Source organism: Megalobrama amblycephala, linkage group LG18, assembly GCF_018812025.1.
Source record: "Megalobrama amblycephala isolate DHTTF-2021 linkage group LG18, ASM1881202v1, whole genome shotgun sequence".
Taxonomy (NCBI): domain Eukaryota; kingdom Metazoa; phylum Chordata; class Actinopteri; order Cypriniformes; family Xenocyprididae; genus Megalobrama; species Megalobrama amblycephala.
In genome coordinates, this window is record NC_063061.1 from 28,488,265 (window position 1) to 28,514,582 (window position 26,318).

The 26,318-nt window shown below is 37.3% G+C and overlaps 1 protein-coding gene and 1 long non-coding RNA gene across 11 annotated transcripts in view; one reads left to right on the top strand and one right to left on the bottom strand.

Moving 5' to 3' along the window:
* Positions 1-362: 362 nt before the first annotated feature.
* LOC125252731 lies at positions 363-12,087 on the bottom strand. The gene is made up of 4 exons (XR_007181273.1): positions 11,946-12,087; positions 11,371-11,572; positions 2,762-2,850; positions 363-758 (listed from the first exon to the last, which is right to left on the bottom strand). It is a non-coding gene; the product is annotated as an uncharacterized LOC125252731 (long non-coding RNA).
* The window catches only part of grin1a (glutamate receptor, ionotropic, N-methyl D-aspartate 1a), a 34,298-nt gene continuing 15,717 nt past the window's right edge, over positions 7,738-26,318 (top strand). For 3 of the 10 annotated variants that reach the window (XM_048166282.1, XM_048166287.1, XM_048166284.1), the window contains exons 1-12: positions 7,738-8,405; positions 11,987-12,121; positions 13,647-13,823; positions 18,248-18,310; positions 19,076-19,173; positions 21,971-22,092; positions 23,837-24,011; positions 24,264-24,408; positions 24,677-24,763; positions 24,889-25,036; positions 25,864-25,991; positions 26,096-26,260. In XM_048166282.1, coding sequence (XP_048022239.1) covers positions 8,157-8,405; positions 11,987-12,121; positions 13,647-13,823; positions 18,248-18,310; positions 19,076-19,173; positions 21,971-22,092; positions 23,837-24,011; positions 24,264-24,408; positions 24,677-24,763; positions 24,889-25,036; positions 25,864-25,991; positions 26,096-26,260 — 1,692 coding nt within the window. In that variant the 5' untranslated portion in view covers positions 7,738-8,156. The remainder of the gene's footprint in view (positions 8,406-11,986; positions 12,122-13,646; positions 13,824-18,247; positions 18,311-19,075; positions 19,174-21,970; positions 22,093-23,836; positions 24,012-24,263; positions 24,409-24,676; positions 24,764-24,888; positions 25,037-25,863; positions 25,992-26,095; positions 26,261-26,318) is intronic. The other 7 variants (XM_048166283.1, XM_048166288.1, XM_048166289.1 and 4 more) reach the window with 7 other exon arrangements.

Consider the following 26,318-nt stretch of genomic DNA (forward strand, 5'->3'; position numbering starts at 1 on the left):
CACTCAATCTTAACACTCTTGAGCACCTGTGGGGGATTCTGTAGAGATGAGTTGAGCAACACTCCCCATTAAAGATCAGGAGCTCATCATCCAGGAGTTAAACAGGACAGATGTGACAATTTGTCATGAACTTGTACACTCTGTGCCAAGAAGGGTCAGAGCAGTATATTAAAAATTATGGAGGACATACTAAGTGCTAGAATATTATACATTTGTTGAATTCAATTAATGTAAACAAAATTGGCTAATTTACTTATTTTATGGCTATTAATGACATAACAGTTTTTATTATGTATATGTTTAATACATTTTAGTTTTGTATTAGTGATCATAAAGAAAATACATATTTTGTATTTGTTCAGAGGGGATGTACTCATTTATGCTGTGCACTGTAAATATATTTGAACTGGACTGTGTAGCTCAGAGAGTTTTCACATTAAACAGATCAGCAGTCATACAATGCCACTCTTTTTAAGTTTCTTTATAGACATGAGGACATCTCAGGTGCACAGCACAACACAAGAGGTTTTTAACTTCAGGCAGTGTCTGTGATGTTGCTTTGAGTCACATGTACTTTGGAAGTAGGACAAGTTTTTTAAAGCGCCTCTGACGTACTGTGGCTCTGAGTGTAGCTTCTGACCTTGGGACTGCTGATCTGGCAATAAAGAAGCAGGAGGTAACTCACCTAACATCTGCTTTTATATCACCTTCTGTAATGACTCATGTCCAAGCACTGGCAGATGGTCCTGATGGGGATTCTGAAAGAATGACAAAAGTATTCTGTTACCTCTAAATAACCTTCATGATAAAGCAGAAAAAAAAAGAAAAAAAAGTTTGTCTCAGAAACAAAGGAGTTTGAAAGTGAATTTCCACTGATGTTGAACAGAGATGGAATGGTGGTGTGATTTTGTCAGATTTCATCTTCTTTTATTGAACATTTTAATGAACAGATTCCACAGGGAATTCCGTGCACAGAGCCAGAACCAATTCTGACAGATGGAACGATCAGCGTGACATATAGAAGAATGAGCCAGGAATCTGATAGCTCGAGACCACCATGTGTGGACAGTATGGCCAGCCTGAGCTCCAACTCCACCGATTGCCCAATTTGCAATGAATCGTACAGCTCCACGGGTGAGCAAAGTGTGGAATTCCTGAACTGTGACCATAAAGAGTGCCAACTCCGTTTGATCAACATGCTGAAACGTGCCACAGACTCTAGCCGTGTTAAATGCCTCCTGTGTCACCAGAAAACCCCTCTTTTACTCTGGGAGACCTATAGAGAAATCTTCATAATTCTCATCTGAGACAGAGCGGTTGATTTGGACTCCCCTGGAGGCTTGCGCAAATAGACGAATGAGATTGAGCAACGCTAGATAATGCAATTTAACATAGCTCCCTCATTCTTGTTTGCCTGGCCTTTCTTGCGATAGCCCTGTTGTCTGCTTTTGCAAAATAGCCGCAGGCAGAGAACTCTAACTGTGAACTAATTTATTGAACTTGACAACAGATGCCACTAAATTTTTTTTTAAAGAATTGTGAGTGGTGCTTGCCCATGCAAAACCCATTGCCAAAATGCTAGGGTGTTCTGGGTGGTTGCCAGGGTGTTGCTATGCGGTTGCTAAGGTGTTCTCGTCCCTAGATATGACTTTGCTCCCTCTTTCAATGTCAGTCTCTGTATTAAATACATAATATTAACCACATATAATATAATATAATATAATATAATATAATATATAATATAATATAATATAATATAATATAATATAATATAATATAATATAATATAATATAATATAATATAATATAATATAATATAATATGCACAAGTTTTGATACTTAGGGCTACCCGAAATATGAACAATTAATAAATCTGTTATCTATTTAAATATATTTTAAATGTAATTTATTGCTGTGATGCAAAGCTGCATTTTCAGCAGCCATTACTCCAGTCTTAAGTGACACATGAATCCCCCAAATACAATCATTCTAATAAACTATATTTTATATATAACATTTTCAAAAATAAGTAAAACAAGTAAACAGTAAAAGAAAAATCAATAAATGATCTCACATCACTCTGCACAACCTTGAAACACTGTCAAATCTTCCATGTTCCCTGTCCTCAATAATTAGGACACGCTTGCATACAGAATTTTAAAGAGTTTAAACAGGTTTAAAAATAATAAAAAGTCTCAAATTCACTGACAGTGCCACATATATCATTGTCTAGATCCTCACAGATGCCTTTTGATATGGATTAAAACAGTCAAAAATAGAGCAGCTATATTGTGCCTCGGTTTAAGAACAGACAGTCCTCTTTCTCATTTTAAATAGCATATTTTTGGTGTAACATTTGGCTGGTTGAAAGTTCTCCTCTTGGTCTGCGTCCTAGATTTCTGAAGAAGAGATTGGACATCATTTATAACCATAGCAACCCTCTGAGGTTGGTGCAATGCCACAGTACTTCTGTGTGCATACTTTAACCCAAGATGTTCGTCATCTTGATTTTTATTATTTTACCCAATCTTTCCAGATAAACTTCAGATTTACAGGTTGTAGGTAGAGGTGATCATCTGAACAAGACATTATTACTGTTTTCCATCTGCTTACACTCTATATTGATGTAGAATATTTATGTAAAAGACACATTTTTGCATTTAGGCTACACATACAATTTGCAGTGCTAGACCAAGTCACTATTTATGGCGATAGAAGGACCGGGATGGAAGGGTCAGTCATCAATAATAGATTGACATACCACATACATGAGAAACACATCATGTAGGTCTGCAGTTGACATCTAGGACACACCAGAACAGAAATGTTTCTTCTTAAACCAATACCAGCCTGAAAACACACACACACACACACAGACAATATGATGAATAATTCTGGGTTGTTGAAGCAATATACTTAAAACATGTGATACTGGTATTATTAAATGGGTCATTATGTAAACAGTAATTTTATCCAACACTTAAAGGTGCAGTAGGTGAGCTGGGAAATACTAACTTTTGTCTTCTAGCATTGAAAGCATACAATCCCACCCTCCCTGCAAATCGCCGTCCAAAGCCACGCCTCCTCCAAAATACATGAATGCGCACACACACACACACACACATACACAGCTCCTCTCGGCAAAGCATCAAAAAAGATAATGAATGTATATTACAATAATAATGAACATACACAACTTAGAGAGCTGATACCTGGTACCTGAGCTGCAGATTCATTTCAGTGTTGATACTTTTGACATGGATATGCATAATTCCAGCTCAGGTTAGAGCGTAACGGGTTGCCATCTCTTAATTACAGTAGTTATGGAGTGAAAGCAGCATAAGCTTTTTGTTTTGATTCAGTAAGAACTGTAAAAAGTGGCTGCTGTTTGTTTGTGGTGCTCTGTGACTGATGTCTGTCTACATAAACTCTGCAAAGCATGAAACGAGCTGAAGACGTATGAACAGGTGTCGAATCTGCGCAAACAGGGTGTGTGAGGGAATGTAAAAACATGTTGACAGGCAGGTAGGACATCATATTATTTCATATCAATAACTATATATATCAATAACTATTTGAAATGGTCTAAATGTATATATATATATGTATATATATATATATATATATATATATATATATATATATATATACATTTAGACCATTTCAAATAGTTATTTATATCTAACAAAAAATGTTTCTGTAGATAATCACGTATTGCATCTTTAATTTGTGTTAATACATTATGCATTCATGATGCATGTCATTATCCCCGTGTTTAAAAACTACATTAGAAAATACTGTATGTGTAATATAGCAAATATAATACTACACTCACAAAATTGAGCGGACAATTAGTTGTGGTTTATTTGTCAAAATACAAACACGTTCATTTGAAGAAATATATTAAATTAACTGAGATATTCCGCTTATTTAAATGAGATTTACAGAATGCTCAGGATATTACTTGACATAATGTTTATATTATGACCTGTTGTAATCCCAAGTTATATGTCAACCATGTTACCATCATATTCTCCCCTTTTAAAGTAACAAATGATTGCTTAAATGTGTATATTTGTAGCAATAGCCAACAATACATTGTATGGGTCTAAATTATCGATTTTTCTTTTATGCCAAAAATCATTAGGATATTAAGTAAAGATTATGTTCCATGAAGATATTTTGTAAATTTCCAACCGTAAATATATAAAAAATGCATTTTTGTGAGTGGATATGCATTGCTAAGGGCTTCATTTGGACAACTTTAAAGGCGATTTTCTCAATCTTTTGATTTTTTTGCACCCTTTTTTTTGCCAAATATTGTCCCAAACCATACATCAATGGAAAGCTTATTTATTCAGAATTCAGATGATGTATAAATCTCAATAGGTTTCTTATGACTGATTTTATGGGCAAGGGTCACAAATGAAAAATGTATATACTTTTTTTTTTTTATAAAAAATAATTCTGTCAACTCCGTTAAATTTCTGAAGGCTAAATATATGCCAACATACATTAAAAAATTGATTAATTTAGCTTCTTTAAGTATGTTTAAGTATTTATTAACACTTAAACATTTATTAACACTTTAAAACACTCTTACAAAATCCCCTTATCAAACTGGACTTTAAACATCACCCTATCTTTTCCTTTTTCTGCTTCTTTTGCCACACACACACATTAGAGGTGTGTCATCTCCTAATTAGTCTCGACTATTCTTTGGTAAATGGTCTGTCTCTATGTGTGTGTGTGAATGAGTGTGTGTTGGCAGGAACGTCATTATATAACGGCTGCAGTGCAGGCTGGGCCAGCTGTATTGATGTGCAGAGATGTGGGAGTGGGGGGGGAGGGAGCAAAACACGGCCGAGGCCAGTGAGAACCTTGTCGCTTGGTCAGCCTTTTGTGTGGCTCCCAGCAAGAGAGAGACATCCAAGTATTACAACACCTCAGACAGCGAGGTAGCACGCGCCACTAGCAGCGCATTCACGGCTAAACTCACACTCTTATGCCATTTTAAAAACATAAACAGAATACCTACATATCATTCTTGAGATAATATCATCCATAAATCAGCTTGGTTCAGATTTCTAATAATTTTTCTCTGCTACAGACTACAATTAGACTTTATAAATGCATAGTAAATAACACCCCCCCCCCCCCCCCCCATACCCCCCGAGGCGCGTGATACATTATTTAAAGTCGACGGCATAACTAGATCAATTGTGACCTAATTTACAAATCCCCTCTTCATATCAGGCTGTGACATTCACATGTAGAGGGATTATTTCCCACGGATAATGAAATATTAATAAGGTTTCGATTGCAGGTTCTCTAACACGGGGAAATTAAATCAAATCACAATGAGTGAAGCATGACAAAATCACAACACAAAACAAGTGCGTACGTACAAAAAAAGCTGTATATCAATAGGCCAAAATTAACTATTCAAGGTGTTTAAATGATTCGTGGCGCACGTTTTATGGCGCGCTACTGTCACTTCGTCTCATTAACACCGTGCATTGCCAGCGCGTACAAAATGCCTACATGTGAATACTTTGAAACTTCACACTTCAGGAGAGAGGCTTGTTTCCTTGGTAACCGTTTTTTCCCCTTTTGTCCTTATGTGCCTATCAGTGCATAATGCTGCTCAGCACATGCACCTGCATAGAAAGGACTACCCTTTTTACCGCAAGCGAGCACTGCTCTTGTTTGGAGGTTTGACATGCAATATGCATCTCTGAAAATAAAGCAAAAATAAAGAGTTTTGCACAGATGCTCTTTGAAAACAGACAGCACTTAAAGCCTGGGATGCTCAGAGAAGAGACCTCTCAGACCTGCCATTTTATGTAATTACTTTGAAAGTCTATGTTTGAGAGACGGAGCAAGTGATTTCATGATTGAAAATGCTGAAATATAGATGGCGTGCTTACATAATTGATCATCAGATCTTAAATACAACTCTAAGCATTGGTGGTAACATTTAGCCATCTTAAGTCAGTCTTGTGAGAGGCTAAAAATAAAGGAGCCAAAAAGTCAAGGAGAACCTGCACTAGTTTAGACAACCATGTGTGGGTGCTTTAAAGACACTGATATAAATACAGATAAAATTGTTCTTGCCAAGAGGGTTCTTTGCTGAGCCTTGAAGAACCTTCATTTTTATATCTGGGCCTCTCTTCTAAAATATACTTTGTCTATACTTTTTTTTGTCTTAAACAGTGTTTTGGGAAAGAATATAAGAAAATACCTCAGTTTGACCATGCATTAACCCCATATACATGGTTTTTAACCCATTTAATTCCAAATTTTCTAAGTCAGCACATGTATATACTTCTTGGATAGCCCAATAAAACAACACTCAAAAAATGCTGGGTTGTTTCAACCCAAATTTGGGTCAAATATGGACAAACCAAGCCATTGGGTTACATTTTTTCAATTACATTTTTAACCCAATGGTTGAGTTTGTCCATATTTGACCCAATTTTTTTTTAGAGTGAAAAAATACACACAAAAGTTACACTCTTAAAAATGCTGGGTTAAATACAACCCAGGTTGGGTTGAAAATGGACAAACCCAGCAAATAGGTTGTTTTAACCCAGCGGTTGGGTTACATTTTATTTAACTCAACTATTTACTTAAAATGAACCCAAAGTATTTTGGAAATTAACATTTATTAATGTTTAATAAATGATCAAGTTTAACGAATAATACTTAAACAATAAACATTTATTAAATTGCTTATTAATAAATGTTTAACTTTTGATTATTATTGTTGCCTCTAGTAATTATGTGTCTGATTTTTAATTTCAAATCTATTTTGGGTTCATTTTAAGCCAGCCATAAAGTAATTTTTAAACAATAGTTGGGTTAAAGGGTTAGTTCACCCAAATGACACCCAAATGAGTAATAAATGACATTATTATTTTTTATTTTTGGGTGAACTAACCCTTTAAATAAAACTGCTCAACACGTTGGACAAACATTTAACCCAACCGCTGGGTTAAAACAACACAATCATTGGGTTTGTCCATTTTCAACCCAACTTGGGATGTTTTTAACCCAGCAGTGTATGAAATTATGTGTTTCATTCCTGGTCACACTTATAACAGTTGCTCAATTGCACCCAATAGAAAGTTGCAAACAATAAAGTAATATAATATAATCCAGTAATCCAAGAACAGAATTCAATGTAACATCTCCAAATGTGAATAAACCAGTCCAAATGGGCCTCTTGTTTTTTGTGACCATGATTTATATAAGAGCAATTTATAATAATAATAATAGACCCTTTATATATTATATGTACCAAATATGATATCTGTATCTATATTATGAGATGTTTTTCATGCTTCGTTCTATCTTTCAGGGGGCACACAACATCTCTGGTCATGTAAAAACGTTCATATTAAATCAGCACTTTCATTTACAGTTGGCAACTATTTGTAATTTACAGCAGTAACTCTTATTAGACCCATCAAATTGAAAAGTAAATGGTCAAAATGCTATCGATAGGATTAAATGGGTTAGAAACACTGGAATATATTGATAAATGGTCGCCTCGAGACTGTCAAAACCATATGTCTTTTTTACCCATATTTATGCTGTTATGAAAACACAATTCGCATTTACTCTAAGTGGAAAAACTATTCTCCCTCTCTTTTTTTAATTTCACGCTTGGATTGTTTGTGACATCGAAGCGTTTTAATTCGAGCACAACGCCAACGCGAAAAACTGGAGGAGGTGCGGGGGCGCGCGTAAAAGAGCGCGCACAGCTGTCAGCACCAAGGACAGCGCTCCGCCGCAGAACAACAGCCGACGCGCAAAGAGACGGACGATACGAGACGCATCACTGATTTCTGCTGCCAGGCTTCATGTGGTATGTGACTTTCTTTCTCTGCCTGTCTGCAGCCTGACTTTAAGGGGGAATTCAGAAAAAGGCTGCAGTGAATGCCGGTCTCTCAGATGCCATCGCCTAAATGAACTGGGCACCATGAACATATCGCCGCAGTGTGCGTGAATATCGCACCTGGGATTCTATAACTGCAACACTGGACATTGCGTTCATTCTCCTCAACCGAATAGCCCCCACACGAGGCTCCGGCAGCGATACTAGAGGAGGATACTGGGGCTCTCCGTGCGCTCTTCTGGCCATACACACGATGCGTCTGCTTCTGCTGGCTGCGTTATTCTCCTGCTCCTGCGTGCGAGGCGGCTGCGAGCCCAAGATTGTGAACATTGGGGCCGTCCTGAGCCAGAAGAGATACGAGCAGGTGTTCAAGGATGCGGTTACCCAGGCGAACCTGGTGTACGGAAGGGATAAATTCAAGTTGACCGCCATCTCCGTCACTCACAAAGCCAATGCGATTCAGATGGCGCTGTCTGTGTGCGAGGATCTTATTTCCAGTCAGGTGGGATTTTTAGTATCTTCTTTGAGCTGTGGAACTTCCATGTGGCAAGATCCAGTCTTAAATGACACGAATTTAAAAGTTGCCTGAGGGGTAAACATTTCCATGCAATATGCACCATTTAGAGTGAATGAATTTATGTAGCTTTCATAAGGCGGTGTTTTAAAATGCATGTTACAAGTATCACTTTTAAGTTACTGAAAAGAGTGGCATTAAATATGCAAATATATGCATTAGAAAGAGCTACAAATATACTGATGCCAATTAATAATTTCTAAGCAATTACTGCACTGTGAAAAGTGAGCATCATATGACCCTTAAAGTGACTTCTGTTGGCATAGCTTGATTTAGTCGTATTAAATAATATGTTTGACTTTAATCAATCCAGTTAATTGAAATGTTTCCACTTGATGCATGTTTTTTAGGTTAGATAGAAAAAAAACTTTTTATATATTTTTAGACAAACATATTTACAGTATAAATAAACAAATATCGAAGGGTGTTTTGTCATTTTAGAAAAAAAATGCTGAAAATATCAGTTGTTACCATGTATAAGAAGCCATTTCTACATATTCTGACCTCTTAATAAAATGTAGCACTGCTGATTGAGTCATATTGTACATATATATTATTTTTGACTTGAATAAAACCTGTTAATTTGGATGTTACCACAAGAAGCACATTTTTTTAGGTTAGTCAACAAAACATTTTTACAGTTTAGACATTGACCTGCGGAGACTTCTTTGGACAGTCGAACTTGGTTTGGATTGTGGCAGTAGATTGAAGCTGCATAATTTGTTTAGAGGTCTAAACAGGACAGCCTGTCAGTTGATGATCCACGCAGGTCAATAGACTCAGTGGGAGGAAAGGTTAACGTACTGTAGCTGACCCCACAGAGCTTTAATGTCAGGAATGAGTGAGATGACCACACTGGCCGAGGGCAGCAGCTGCAAAATAAACTAGGTGACGCATGAAAAATCAATGATTTTCGATGCAAGCAGTTTCTATTTTCACATCACTGTATTACTGTATTACTGCGCTTGATGAAAATAAAGATGGGGGTGGAGGGGTCAACATAGTATCAGTATCTGCAAAGATGTCTTTGGGGAGGATGCATCAGACATACAGCTAATGTTCAGTATAAATAAACTGTTAAAGGATTAGATCAGTTCAGAATTAAAATTTCCTGATAATTTACTCACCTCCATGTCATTCAAGATGTTAAGGTTTTTGAGGAAAATATTCCAAGATTTTTCTCCATATAGTGGACTTCAATGGGGACCAGTGGGTTGAAGGTCCAAATTGCAGTTTCAGTGCAGCTTCAAAGGGCTCTACACGATCCCAGATGAGGTATAAGGGTCTTATCTAGTGAAACAATCAGTCATTTTCTATCAAAAAAAACAAAAACAAATTTATATATATATATATATATATATATATATATATATATATATATATATATATATATTGACCACAAATGCTCATCTTGCACTGCATCACGTGTGACCTCTTCAACGTGATTACGCAATGCGTGGTGCATCGCAGAGCAGTGCAAGATGAGCATTTGTGGTTAAAAAGTATTTAATTTTTAATTTTTTTTAGAAAATGACTGATCGTTTTGCTAGATAAGACCCTTATTCCTCTGCTGGGATCGTGTAGAGCCCTTTGAAGCTGCAATGAAACTGCAATTTGGACCTTCAACCCTTTGGTAACTGTTGAAGTCCACTATATGGCGAAAAATCCTGGAATGTTTTCCTCAAAAACCTAAATTTCTTTTTCGACTGAAGAAAGAAAGACATAAACATCTTGGATGACATCTTGGATGCAGTCCGTAAGTTTTGCCTCTTTGTCGCCATCTCTGTTTGAAACCTGCAATTGCAGTTGTTTGCGATATTTTCATCTTTATGTGGGTTGTGCCTCGGCCCGACTCCTCAGAGTGGATGAATCTAATGTTTGGTGTCAGTCACCACATTCGTGTCAATACTGTACTTCGGAATCACAGATTGTAGTCTTGAAGTATGACCAAAGTAAGAATTTTCATCGGAAAATGTTATCTGAACAAGTAAGTAACATGTCTGCCACTTTTGTTCTGACCAAATCAGGGGAAAAAAAGCATCACAATAAATCACGCTGCCAATGGTGTTTAAATCTAACGATCGCTTAGCTCGGATCATGTCAAACCGTGCAAATTATTATTATTATTATACTTTGTTGTAAAATTTTTAATGTTATTTAGCGTGTATTAGCGTTATCTGTAGATTTCAATTTCTGTACAGTCTAATCTCTAACATTAATTTGTCATACCATACAATACACCATCAAAATGATAAGTTTAATTATTGCAGCTGCTGTGAGAAAAGGCTATAAATGATCCGCCTCACATGCAATATAGCCTACTAGCTGGGACTCGTTCTTTATGTAAATGACACAAAGACGAACGGCGGCATGCTCGAATTTCCCGCAGTACCAAGTGAATTATTATTAACATGCTTTTTATCAGATAAAGAACAATTTTTAGGATAGCCAACACAATAGATCACCATTGAGTTTTGAGGGGGTTTTTATGGCATGCTATAGCCTGAGAAGTGTAAGAGGAGAACCCTTCAAGTACTGCAGTAGCAATGCCCGACATGAAGTGTAAATGAGAGATATTTTCACTACTGAATAACTACTGTCACACTCGTGGGAGTAATTCAGCCCGATGCGTTGCTTCATTAAAAGCCTGCACACGCAAAAATCACATTAAGCGGTTCCGCTTTAAGTGCTCTCTGGGTCGGTGATGTCATTACAAATGTGCTGAGGTAGGAGTCTATCTCAGGGCTGGATACTGCACTGAACAAAAACTGGGCCGAACATGAATCACTCCCTCCCGTCCTTTTCGCTCTGCCTTGCTCATTCTCTCGCTAATATTCACACCAACCTCCCCCGGTCAACCCAATGGGTGTTCAGCACTCAATTATGTACATACCTTTAACAAATTTGGGCCCTAAGGTTGTGCAGCTTGTTAGCAGAATGTCAAGATAATTGCTGAATTAATTTGGTTGTGTGAGATTCCTCCATGCGAAACTGCTGTATCGCTCTGTCTGTATCGCCTTTGGCTCACTGACATCTCTGCCCACTCTGAAGAGGAGACATTCAATGACAGATGGAGCCAGTGCCGGAGGGTCTCTCTGGAAAAACATAATGTTGCCAAACCTTTTTTTTCTCGTTGTTTTTCCTTCTCAATACAGCATATTTTTTGAAAAACAATGACTAAATCGTCTATCTGTTGTTCTATCTGTCATTCTGTCTGTCTATCTATCTATCTATCTATCTATCTATCTATCTATCTGTCTGTATATATGGCTAGCACTCAGTACCTTTAGTACAATTGGAACAAACTCTCATTTTAATATATGATAGACAGATTCCTCCTTGTCTTTCTTGCTCCCTTGAGTCCAATCAAAGATCCTTCATCTTCAATCAATCAATTTGTCAATCGGTCTGACTGTGAAGTGATTTATAGATTTAGTCAGAGAATGAGCCCAGATCCATGAGTCATACCTGTATTTGTATATAAACCAGTTCTGTGATCCTGTTCGCAGGTGTACGCCATCCTGGTGAGCCATCCACCTCAGTCTAATGACCATCTGACGCCCACTCCGGTCTCCTACACCGCAGGGTTCTACCGCATACCTGTAGTTGGGCTCACCACCAGGATGTCCATTTACTCAGACAAGGTGGGCTGCATTGAGAGAGAAATTTAATTACTCTGTTTCAGAATGAATCATTGATTTTCAACTATAGGCACATTGGTCTCTGTAGGCTTTTAGAAAAGCACTTTTCATACTATCACAAGTTTAATTTGTCTTTTAACATGATTTGAACGATTGGAAATGACGCATGTTTAAAAAGTGCTCACAAGTGATATTTACATGTCTTTCTGTGTATCGGTGGTGGAGGGTTTCAGTGACTCTTTCTGCAGGTTCTAACACCAGCAGGTGTTGACAAGTGACTTTCTATGACTGATTCAGTGAATCATTAATTCAACAGATTCATTCAAATGGAACACTCTAAAAAAAAAGCTGGGTTAAAAACAACCCAAGTTGGGTTGAAAATGGATAAACCCAGCGATTGGGTTGTTTTAACCCAGCGGTTTGGTTAAATGTTTGCCCAACCTGCTGGGTAGTTTTATTTAAACCAACTATTGCTTAAAAATTGCTATATGGCTAGCTTAAAATGAACCCAAAATAGTTGGGAAATTAAAAACCAGATGCAATTAGAGGCAACAATAATAGACAAAAGGTGAATGTTTATTAATAAGCTTTAATATTTTATTAATATAAATGTAATAGTTTAATAGTTTATTAATATAAATGTATTAATAAGCAATTTAATAAATGTTTATTGTTTAATAATTATTCATTGAACATTAATAAATGTTCATTTCCAACATACTTTGGGTTCATTTTAATTAAGCAATACAGTAATTTTTAAACAATAGTTGAGTTAAATAAAACTACCCAGCAGGATGGGCAAACATTTAACCCTACCGCTGGGTTAAAACAACCCAATTGCTGGGTTTGTCCATTTTCAACCCAACTTGGGTTGTTTTTAACCCAGCATTTTTTAGAGTGAATGATTCACAAATGAAGGTCAATTCAATGCTGGAATTGCACAAAAGATTAACATGACGGCACATGCTAGTCGATGAGTTGAATCAACTCCACAGCAGCTACATAAATTTATCCACTAACCATTCAGAAACGTCCAGATGCATTCTAAAAGTTGTAACTTCTTCCTGAGTGTCTGACTCCGGTTTGAACAATGTAAGGCTGAACACCGTTACTGACAATCGTCATTTTGGCTGCGCAAGATTCTCCCGCTTTGTTGTTGTTGAGCAACCGAAACGCGAGCTGTTAAAGCTCCACCCTCTTCTGGAAAGTGGGCCGGGAGCAGCAGCTCATTTGCATTTAAAGGGACACACAAAATCACCGTGTTTTTCCTCACACCCAAATAGGGGCAAATTTGACAAGCTATAATAAATGATCTGTGGGGTATTTTGAGCTGAAACTTCACATACACATTCTGGGGACACTAGAGACTTGTATTACATCTTGTGAAAGGGGCATTATAATAATGTGAAAAAATGCCTGTAGTTGAAGAAACACGCTTTTATTATTTTACTAAAATAAAAACATTGTAATTTTTAAACTTTGCAGTATGTCTCCCACCTTTCTTCTTTTCTCTCTATCCTTCTTCCAGAGCATCCATCTCTCGTTCCTGCGTACAGTGCCACCATATTCCCACCAGGCACATGTTTGGTTTGACATGATGCGGGAGTTCCGCTGGAATCACATCATTCTAATCGTCAGTGACGACCATGAAGGCAGAGCAGCGCAGAAAAGACTAGAAACTCTTCTGGAGGAGAGAGAGACCAAGGTAAGATACTTCTTCCAGTTTCAGGATTCCCAGTGTGTGCTTGTATGCAGGCGTGTGTGTATCAATCGCAAAGGTCTTCTATGTACGTAACTGTTTTAATTTTTTGTCATGTGATCACATCTCTCATGCCATGTTGTAAATGTTGGCTAACATTCTAAAACCAAAGGCGTCAGCCATGTCTAATGTGGTCTGATTTGAATTAACGTGCGTTATTTGCTCATTTCATGTTGCTTTCTACCATAGTCAAAAACTCCTGTGTCTTTCCACAACAGGAGCAAAATGAAAACCATAACCTGGGGCATTGCAAAGCATCAGTGACTCTTTAAACATATTTATGCCATGTGTTTACACTGAATAAACTGGTATTTTTGTAGCCTTGAGCCATAGATATAATTCGTCAGTTGGTTCAGAGCTGTGATTGCTTCATAAATACAGTGGTGCATTGTGGGAATTTTGCTCTTGCAGAGGTTCTGTTCAGTTTCCTTGGGGATGAAAGCTAAATCACCATCCCACATCCCCCCTGCTCAGCGCTGAGGTAATTATTGTTGCCCTCATTGCTGCGAGAGATTATTAACAGTGAAACTATTTAGGTATGGTGCGAATTGAGCTACTTACCCACAGAGACGTTTCTGGTGCTAGAAGACTGGTGAAATACCACATAACTGCTTTATTTTCATTTCTTCTTCATTTTATTATTATTATTATTATCAGAGGCATCATGCATCTTTTATCGAGGGGAGCATGCAGAATGCGTTAAAATGTATTTAACGACTAAATATTTAAATATATATATATATACTACACCAGTCAAAAGTTTGGAAACGTTACTATTTTTAATGTTTTAATGGTTATGCTCATCAAGCCTGCATTTATTTGATCAAAATGGTTTTCTATTTTAATATATTCAATAATGGTTTTCTAATTTAATATACTTTAAAATATAAGTTAAGCAGCACAACTGTTTCCAACATTGATAATCTGAAGGATCATGTGATACTGAAGACTGGTGTAATGGCTGATGAAAATTCAGCTTTGCATCACATAAATAAATGAAATTTTGAAGTATATTAAAATAGAAAAACATTATTTTAAATTGTAATAATATTTCACAATATTACAGTTTTTCTGTTTTTTTCACATAAATGCAGGCTTTATGAGCATAAGAGACTTCTTTCGAAAACAGTAATGTCATATATATATATATATATATATATATATATATATATATATATATATATATATATATATATATGCCCCATGTAAAGCATAGATGTGCTAAATAAATAAATTTGCCTTGGTTTTTATCACATTTTTGTAGTTGAGTAATTAGTAGGAATGAGTCATTGCTATTTATCATGCATGAAATGCTTCTGCTTCTTGATTTACTGCAATGTGAAATTATGTTTGATTAAGGCTTTGAGAAGTTAAAATTTCAGTAAATTCACCAAACATTTTTTGTACATTTTTTGCTGTCATACTGACAGCTTTAGTTAACGGAAAGAAAAAGGCTTTATTTGGTCTTTTTTGCACTGCTACTGATATTTTTAAATTGCCTTCTGAATCATAGAATAGAGTTTCTTAAACCTGGCAGCCATTTTGTGGTGCTTGTATAATGTGCATTTATATCAGGCGCTTTTTTTTTTCTTTTCTATTTTTTAGAGGTACAACTTCATTTATTCAATTCAGATCATGCTGTCTTCTAAACATTCAGAAAAAAAACAATTGTGGTACAGCACTTTGTCAATGGGAGAGAACATTAAAAGATAAACCTTTGTATCTGATACTAATATGCACCCTTTAAGGATAAATAAATCACAATGGTGTATCACTGATACAAGAAACAAGCTAAAAGTATAATTTTTCTTATAGTGTATTTATATTGTATGTCTGAACTCTTTCTAATTTATGTACAAAATGGTTGCTCCTGTCATCAGTATTTTTGGTAATTTTGTTTGTAATCTTTACTGAGAATGCAATAACTTCCTCTGAAATGACAATCACTTATGCCGCATGAGTTACTGGATAATGTTAAGTGATAACCAAATAGCTTTTAAGTTTTAGCAACACCAATTCACATTGACTTTAAGAAAATATTTATACCATAATCATTTTAAAAGTTATAGAGAAATAAAAGCAAGACCACCTATCTGAATGTCTAATATACTGTATTAAATAATGTATACAGTATCTCACAGAAGTGAGTACATCCCTCACATTTTTGTAAATATTTTATTATATCTTTTCATGTGACAACACTGAAGAAATGACACTTTGCTACAATGTAAAGTAGTGAGTGTACAGCTTGTGTAACAGTGTAAATTTGCTGTCCCTTCAAAATAACTCAACACACAGCCATTAATGTCTAAACCGCTGGCCACAAAAGTGAGCACACCCCTAAGTGAAAATGTCCAAATTGGGCCCTAAGTGTCAATATTTTGTGTGGCCACTATTATTTTTCAGCACTGCCTTAACCCTCTTGGGCATGGAGTTCACCAGAGCTTCACAGGTCGCCACTGGAGTCCTCTTCCACTCCTCCATGACGACATCACGGAGCTGGTGGATATTAGAGACCTTGCGCTCCTCCACCTTCCGTTTGAGGATGCCTCACAGATGCTCAAAAGGGTTTAGGTCTGGAGACATGCTTGGCCAGTCCATCACCTTATTTGAGGTGGGTTTGGGGTCGTTATCATGTTGGAATACTGCCCTGCAGCCCAGTCTCCGAAGGCAGGGGATCATGCTTTGCTTCAGTAGGTTTCCTTCTGGGACGACAGGCATGCAGACCAATTTGATGCAGTGTACGGCGTATGGTCTGAGCACTGACAGGCTGACCCCCCACCCCTTCAATCTCTGCAGCACTCAGATGTCTATTTCCCAAACACAGCCTCTGGATATGACGCTGAGCATGTGCACTCAACTTCTTTGGTCGACCATGGTGAGGCCTGTTCTGAGTGAAACCTGTCTTGTTAAACCGCTGTATGGTCTTGGCCACCATGCTGCAGCTCAGTTTCAGGGTCTTGGCGATCTTCTTATAGCCTACGCCATCTTTATGTAGAGCAACAATTCTTTTTTTCAGATCCTCAGAGAGTTCTTTGCCATGAGGTGCCATGTTGAACTTCCAGTGACCAGTATGAGAGAGTGAGAGCGATAACACCAAATGTAACGCACCTGCTCCCCATTCACACCTGAGACCTTCTAACACTAATGAGTCACATGACACCGGGGAGAGAAAATGGCTAATTGGGCCCAATTTGGACATTTTCACTAGGGGTGTACTCACTTTTGTGGCAAGCAGTTTAAACATTAATGGCTGTGTGTTGAGTTATTTAGAGGGGACAGCAAATTTACACTGTTATACATGCTGTACACTCACTACTTTACATTGTAGCACAGTATCATTTCTTCAGTTTTGTTACATGAAAAGATATAATAAAATATTTACAAATATGTGAGGGGTGTACTCACTTCTGTGAGATACTGTATTTATAAATGTGAGGAAAGTTATAACAGGAAAGATCAACCAATTGCTGCATGTCTACATAACAGTGCTGAAATTTCAGATTATTATATTCTAATGCATTTCAGACTGAGACTCTATTTTTATGCACTATGCGTCAAGGATCATTTTCATATTCCTTCTACTATCAGTTTACACAAGTGTCAGTTATAATGAGCTATTTCCAGCCTATGCACAGTGGGGGTTCATGGCTGCAGCATGAGTTTAGTTAAAGAGGTGCTCAGGAAAGGCCACTGTCTATTCACCTTTCTAATTTCCTTTGAGGTGCCATAATGAGCAAATGCCACGACACGCATATAGGTCATGCATAATTTCCGAAGCTTGAAACGAGAATCACACGAGAGCACGTCCAGTCTATCGCGGTATTAGGGCAGTGTTGTGTGTCTGTGCAAGGGAAGGTTTATTTATATGACTGCAAAATGGCACCATTTGAGCCGGGGTTTCCCCCTGAGGCCACTGCCCTCAAAAATACAGCAGAACTCAAGATGGTGCAGGAGAAAAAGGTCCTCTTAGTGTGCTTCTGCAATCATACCGCACTCTGCATTAATATTGAGCGATTTGTTAACTTGGCAGCCCGTCACGGTAGTCTGTGATCTGTATTGAATTTGAAGTAACATTACATCAATAATTCAGTAGGCATTCACGCACTGCTGCAGGTAGTTGATCTGGATTGATGAAAACGCACCACTTGGTTCCTTAAGTTTGTAATGTTGTTGGGTTTTCTAGCTTTGTTTAGGTCTGCGATCTTATGTCAGATGGTCTATGATGTTTTTTGCAAGTCCCAGTGTTAGGGATTCAAATTTGGAGCAGAAAAGTGAAAATTTGTTGGTTGCTTTACTGCCCACCATTTTCAACTGTTTATAATATTCTTCTGTGTCTGCATATTTTCTCTGTGCACATTACTCATCAGAATAAAAAAAGGAACTATGAAAACCAAGACCAACTGTCCTTTGACAACAAGAGAGGACCTAAGGTATATTTGCATGGTCAATGCACGCCGCCCTCCAAAATCTCTAAACGTAGCTACTAGAAACAGCCCAACCAATCACCGGCCAACCCAGAAATGCCCTTCTCTTGGTAGCACGTGTTTCTTGTTACGTTGAGACGTTACTTTTCCCTTTTTTATGATTTAAATAAAGAATGGATTTCTTTTGAACGATTATTATTTCCGTTTAAAAAAAATTTAAAACGCTCCGCTTCTTTCATTACCATTTTTTCCTTTTTAATAAAGGATGATGCATGACTTAAAAAAAAAAAAGCAAGCCCATTCCTTTGTGGAGATCCGATAGTTTGGGACACAACACTCTCTCAGATTCTTCTTCCTATTGCAGCATCCCCTCGTTGCTCTTTTTTTCTCGACTCTTTTTCTTTGGGGAAATGACGTCCTCTCACCTGTCACTCCCCTTTCCACCTGGTTTTAGTTTCCGGTTGCATCGGTTTCACTCCCCGAAACCTCTAACATGCACGTCCTTCTCTGAAGCCTTGATAACCCTCAGTTTGCATGCAACAATGCCGAAGTTTTAAATTTGTTTTGTTTTTCAAGCTTTTTTATTCTTTTATTTTCATTTTGAAGCAGTTTCCCTGGAACTTTATAATTTTCTCCCTTTTCAGTCCCCCCCCCCCAAAAAAAAACAAAAAAACAGAAACAACTAAACCAACCAAAAGTGCTTAATGAGGCAGCATGGTTCAGTTATGGAAGTAAATAGCCTCTTTGACTGATTGTGTACCCCAATCTCAGGCCGAGAAAGTACTTCAGTTCAACCAAGAGACTAACTTAACTGCTCTGCTCCTGGAGGCCAAAGAGCTGGAGGCTCGAGTGATCATTCTCTCTGCCAGGTAAGAGGTTTACCGCATGATGTTACGTCAGCAGCCTGCCAAAATCTCTGCAGTTCACTCTTCACTCTGTATAATTACCTGCAAAATAGTAATGAATCAGAATGAGACATTCACATATTTATTATTCTTTTCACCCTGCTGAATAGACCAGCATATGTTGTGTTTTGGTTTGGTTTTGGTTTAGGTTCAATACAAGACTAGTTAAATGAACGCAACTTGTGGCTTGATGTTTATTGCCACAAAAAGAAGTTCCATTTTTGTTCTTGCTTTTCTACAGGGCTTGACATTAACATTTTTTGCTCACCAGCCAATGTGGCCAGTGGTTTTCCAAAGTTACTAGCCACTAAGAATTTTCACTAGCCACACATGGGGAAAAACTGCCATATAGATATTTTTAATATTATCTCAAAATTTGGCAGCAGGTATATTAGGCTGCTGTCACTTTAAGACCTGATGCACGGATCCATTATACTGTTAAACATGCGTTGTCTTTACATTCAATTAAAAGGTTAGTTCACCCAAAAATGAAAATTCTGTCATTAATTACTCACCCTCATGTCGTTCCACACCCTTAAGACCTTTGTTCATCTTTGGAACACAAATTAAGATATTTTTGATAAAATCCGATGGCTCAGTGAGGCCTCCATTGCCAGCAAGATAATTAACACTTTCATATGCCCAGAAAGCTACTAAAGACGTATTTAAAACATTTCTGAGAATGTATCAAACTGCCAAAGTCACATGATTTCAGTAAACAAGGCTTCGTTACGTCATAAATGTTTCGAAATTTCAATAGTTCATCACTGGGGGGCGTGACTTTGGCTGTTTGATACGGCTCCGAATCACTGATTCAAAACAAAAGATTTGTAAAGCTTCAAAGCTTCACTAGATATTGTTGAATAAAGTCGCTATTTTGTTTTTTCGGCACACAAAAAGTATTCTCAGTAGTATTCATAACATTAAGGTTTAACCACTGTAATCACATGAACTGTTTTAAATATGCTTTCTGGGCATTGAAAGTGTTAATTATCTTGCTGGTAATGGAGGCCTCCCTAAACCATTGGATTTTATCATTTGTAGCCATTTGACATTATTTTGTGTGTACTTGACTGTTTAAAGGTGCCCTAGAATTAAATATTGAATTTATATTGGCATAGTTGAATAACAAGAGTTCAGTACATGGAAAAGACATACACTGAGTTTCAAACTCCATTGTTTCCTCCTTCTTATATAAATCTCATTTGTTTAAAAGACCTCCGAAGAACAGGCGAATCTCAACATAACACCGACTGTTACGTAACAGTCGGGGTGTACGCCCCCAATATTTGCATATGCCAGCCCATGATCAAGCCATTAGACAAGGGCAAAACGTCTGGATCTGTGCACAGCTGAATCATCAGACTAGGTAAGCAAGCAAGAACAACAGCGAAAAATGGCAGATGGAGCAATAATAACTGACATGATCCATGATAACATGGTATTTTTAGTGATATTTATGAATTGTCTTTTTAAATGTTTCATTAGCATGTTGCTAATGGACTGTTAAATGTGGTTAAAGTTACCATCGTTTATTACTGTATTCATGGAGACAAGAGAGCCGTCGCTATTTTCATTTTTAAACACTTGCAGTCTGTATAATTCATAAACACAACTTCATTCTTTATAAATCTCTCCAACAGTGTGTAATGTTAGCTTTAGCCACGCAGCATAGCCTCAAACTCATTCAGAATCAAATGTAATACATCCAAATAAATACTATACTTACATGATCCTATGTATGCAAGCAGCATGCATGACGAACATCTTGTAAAGATCCATTTTGAGGGTTATATTAGCTGTGTAAACTGTGTTTATGCTGTTCAAGGCAAGCGCGAGCTCCGGGGGAGGGGGAGCACGAGAATTAAAGGGGCCGCAACCTATATATCAGTGCATAGTTAATGATGCCCCAAAATAGGCAGTTAAAAAAATTAATTAAAAAAAATCTTTGGGGTATTTTGAGCTCAAACTTCACAGACACATTCCGGGGACACCTTAGACTTATATTACATCTTTTAAAAAGAAGTTCTAGGGCACCTTTAAGCACAATAAGCAGCAAAAAAGAACTTAATTTATTCCTGAGAGGCGGCTTTATACGTGTGCACTTTGGTGTGAGCACAAAATCTGCGGGAATGTGTAAATTTATGCGCAGTACATGCAATCCCATGCCAAAATTCAAGCCCTGTAACACCAACAATATTCATCCGGAGCAAATGAAACATGTGAATGAGGGGAGGCGGGTTTGTGCTGTCAGAGAGATGAGAGAGCGAGAAGGCGCAGCTGTTATCGTGTATCTATTCTGCGGAAAAACAGTATTGGAAGCATTTCAGATATTTCTTTAATGATATGTATCGAAAAAATCTTTATTTTTGACAACACTACATTGTACTTAGTTTATATTATATATAAAATTCAGCCCACCAAAGTGGCTATTAGAAGTGACTGCGTTACACGCCACTGCTGAAATCCAAATAATATCAAGCCCTATATATAGCTTAACTAGCAAGACTTTATTGGTCAAAAAGATTTATTAGAAAATCCATGTTGGCAACAGGTTTTGCAGGTGCACAGTTTTGCTATGCTGGCCCACCAGCAAGACCAGCACAAAAATTAGTACTCCCCAGCTGGTCTTTTCAGCAGGATAGAACACTTTGAAATAAATACAACTGAAAAGTCAGAACAATGGGTTTACAAAACAGTTTCACACTTCATACTTCTCATATTTATGTCAGCTGTTATAAACCTGTCTATCTGCCTTTAGTGAGGAAGATGCAGCCGCCGTGTACAAAACAGCGCGCTTCCTCAACATGACAGGCTCAGGCTATGTATGGCTGGTCGGGGAGCGTGAGATGTCCGGTAAAGCTTTGAGCGAAGCCCCTGATGGTACGTACGCCTACCTCAGTATAACTGAGACAGAAGCAGAGGAAAAGAAGCCATTTGTCTCAGTTGTTCTGTTAACTTTGACTAGAGAGATTTTATTTATGAAGCAAGTTGTGGATGTCAGTGTGTGTATGTGTGTTTGTATATAAATTAGCCGTTTAAACATTTAAGCACTTGATGTGTTTAAAGGTTTTAAACGAGTCACTTTAGATTACACCATAACAGTTGCTTTCTCTGGTTCACTGGCAAGATTAATTACAATTGTGAATTCAATGTTGACCTCTAGAGGTTTAATTAAGAAGTTGCCATAAAGATGTTACTGTCATGAAGTAGTTTTTTGCTGAAAATGTGTGTGTTAATTCATAGAGTGTGGTTTTATCATATCATGTTTATTATATTAATAGTCTGGCTTTCGTGAATTTAAAAAGGGTGTTTTTTCAACCCTCCCTTTGACGTGTTTCTGGTATTGGTAAGCTATAAATGGCCTTTTATGTCCCAGGCACTGCACAAGTCATGTTTCTTTAACCCTCTGGTGCTCTTCGTTCAATTTTTTTTTTTTTTTTTTACTTCATTGGAATGAGACGAAACTTGGTAAAGGTTTTGGCACTAGCTATGTGAACACACACACACACAAAATCAGAGACATAATTCTAAAAGGTTAAATGGTCCTGAAAAAAAATGTAAATGAATGGGAAACTAATTTCATCTAGTGGAAACTTTTGGTACTGCGCCCAAACAAATTCTTACTGAAAACCAATTTTTTGAGATATCAACCTCAAATTTGGAGTACAACTTTATGCCTTTGATTTTCTCACCATTTTAGAGTAAAAAGTATTTTGGAAAATATATGTTTTATATAAAATTTGAAAATAATATTTTTGCGCATTTTTCATAACAATAAATGTAAAATTCTACCTTTTTTTTAAGTTCAATTTTTAAAACTTTTTTCACTTCAGCAATAAACTGCCAAGTGTCGTCTTTAAAAAAAGACCAAACTTTGTGAAAAGAAGACCAAAATGTGTCAGTGGATTATAACTGCAGCATAAATATAATTTAATACCATAAAATCCCCTAAAAAATACAAAATATTAAATAAAAAACATTATGGAACTAAATATAGTACATTAATTTAAAAAAAATTTTAACAATTCAGTCATTTTTGACCGCCACGCGAAGAGCACCAGTTTACACTATTGTCGTTGTTGCTCCCAATACACTACCTTTTACCCTGACAGTGTTTTTCTTGTCTATGTCCACACTTAAACACTTGTGGAGTTTTCACAGTAAACTTTGGAGATTTCTTACAGAACTGGATCTATCAAACCCTGCTCCAACAACAAAAACTCAGCTGAAGTTGGATTTATGTATGAAGTATACCTTAATTCTGATATATTTCATCAATCAGTGTGTGTTAGCATCTCACCAGTTGGACAGGACTTACCACAGTTTGGGAGTAGGTGGCGCTAGTGTGTTCAGTTCAAATCCAACCTCAAGGGTCAAAGCTTGCATTTTGGGCAAAATGTCGCCCAAAAGTAATGTACCAAAAAACTATTAATTTTACATGCTGACTCTAATTGGCTAAATCTACCAGTAGAAAAGAGTTGACAAAACATGATTTGAAATTGATTTGAGAGTCATTTACCCATGCTGGCTCAAAGGGCGACCCTATGGGTTTTTTGCGTTGGAAAGGGCTCCTAAATGTCAAGGTTGAACAGCTCACTGCTTAATTTTTGACGTCAACACATAGGGCTGATTGGCCTCCAGCTCATCAACGGCAAGAATGAGTCGGCACACATCAGCGATGCCGTTGCAGTCGTAGCCCAGTCCATCCAAGAGCTCTTTGAGAAAGAGAACATCACAGAACCTCCAAGGGGCTGCGTGGGAAATACCAACATCTGGAAGACAGGGCCACTCTTTAAAAGGTTAGTACTACTAAAGATCATGCATGCAGCTGACCTGTTTAATTTGATTTTGTATGATTTGTTTTTATTTTTCCTCAATGTCCAGCTTGAGGGGGCATCTGCCTCATTCTTTGATGGGTTTTGACAACCACAGACAGATGTTCAATGTGATCTAATGCGCTGTCACAACACATGATATCTATGCAATTTTTCATGCATCACATCCATATACAAAAAAGTTACTCACGGGTCATTACTGGCTGCACTCCACAGGGTATTGATGTCTTCTAAGTACCCTGAGGGCCTAACAGGACGCGTTGAGTTCAATGATGACGGTGACAGAAAATACGCTCATTACAGCATTCTCAACTACCAGAAGAGCAGACTGATTCAAGTCGGCATTTACAATGGAACACAAGTACAAGTCTTTTCTTTAACAGTGTTTAATTTATAATTCCATAACATGGGTCCTCAATCTTGCATTAGTTCCTGTGAGACATACAAAAATAAATTTTACATTTTAAAAATACAGAGTTTCAAGTATTTCCTAAACTGTATTCAGAGCCAACTCTGTAATGGCACTTTTGGAATCTATATAGGCAAATTATTTCAGATTAAAGGATTGAACAAAGATTATGATTATGACTATAAGCCTGTTAATTATCTGCTACAACTATCTTCATTAGGTGGTGATGAATAAACAGAGGAAGATCATTTGGCCTGGAGGTGAAACAGAGAGACCGAGAGGATTCCAGATGTCTACTCGATTAAAGGTACAGAGTTCAATTTGTTTATCCAAAATTTGCTAAAAATTTAGGGCCATGAATCAGGAAATTACCTGTATGCTTGATATGTTTCATATAGGTAAACTGAACAAAATCGCATCTATCTTTTACAGATAGTGACCATTCATCAGGAACCCTTTGTGTATGTGAAGCCAACTACGCTGGAAGGGACCTGCAAGGAAGAGTACACACCTAACGGAGTCTTAATTAAAAAGGTGATCTGCACTGGACCAAATGAGACCATCCCAGGTAACCCATCAGGGACGTTTATAATGTCACTGTGCTTTTCTACATCTGCCATCTGGAGATACATACATACATATATATGCAGCAGGTATTTATATATGTATGAATGTAACAAGTGTGACATGACTCATGCGTGTTTGTGTGTTTGCGTGAAAGTATGTTTTAAATCCGATTCTGTGTGTGTTTTACATGGTAAGTGTGTGACTGACTATATCTGCTTGATGCAAAATGTGTGTGCATGTGCTGGATGTTTGCAAACTATGTGTGTGTGTGTGTGTGTGTGTGTGTGTGTGTTGCTTGGGCTTCCATCGTAGCATTCTGCTTTGTGTATAGTGACAGCTGTGGGTATGCCTTGTGTTGCAGCCAATATAAGCTACAGGTAAAGTGTGAAAGTCAATATGGAAGGATTGTTCTTCTTTTAGATGCTAATGCTCCCATTTAGCTGTTGAGTCATTCTGAGATCATAATTTATGGGGAAATATATCCATTCTGACCACAAGAGTTGCGGCTACTTCACTTTAATTCAGCCAGTACCATAGAAACCAGACCAAATTAATTAGCCAAGCTTGTTAATATTTTATTAAGTTATCATTGCAAAAAAAATCTATGACTGGCTGAGTAGCAGAGCGAAAGCTGTACTTGGAAATGGAATTGATCAGACCTCAATGCTGTCTTACAGTTGAGAGCACTGCCATCTAAAAGAGAAAGACAATCTCTGAATAATTGAATGATTTTAGCATTGGGGTGAGTGGAGTAAGAATGGTGGGCTTTCAAAATAGACATTTTCCTCATAGAACTTTTTCAGATGGAATGAAATTTCACTTTTTCTGGTTTGGTTACAGGACGCCCAATTGTTCCCCAATGTTGCTACGGATTTTGTGTCGACCTTCTGATCAAACTGGCAATGACCATGAACTTCACCTATGAAGTACACCTGGTGGCAGATGGGAAATTTGGAACACAGGAAAGAGTAAGTATACTTTCCTATTTTGTGAAGTATAAGCAACCTGATTATCATATGAAAAATTCATAGAACCAGTAATATTGCTTTCTATTTATCATTTGGTGATATAGGTAAATAACAGTAACAAGAAGGAGTGGAACGGCATGATGGGTGAGCTCCTGGGTGGCCTTGCTGATATGATCGTTGCTCCCTTGACGATCAACAATGAACGAGCCCAGTACATAGAATTCTCCAAGCCTTTTAAATACCAGGGACTGACTATCCTTGTGAAAAAGGTACAATTTCACTACCACATTCTATCTGTACTTTAATTACAGATCATCAGTATAACTT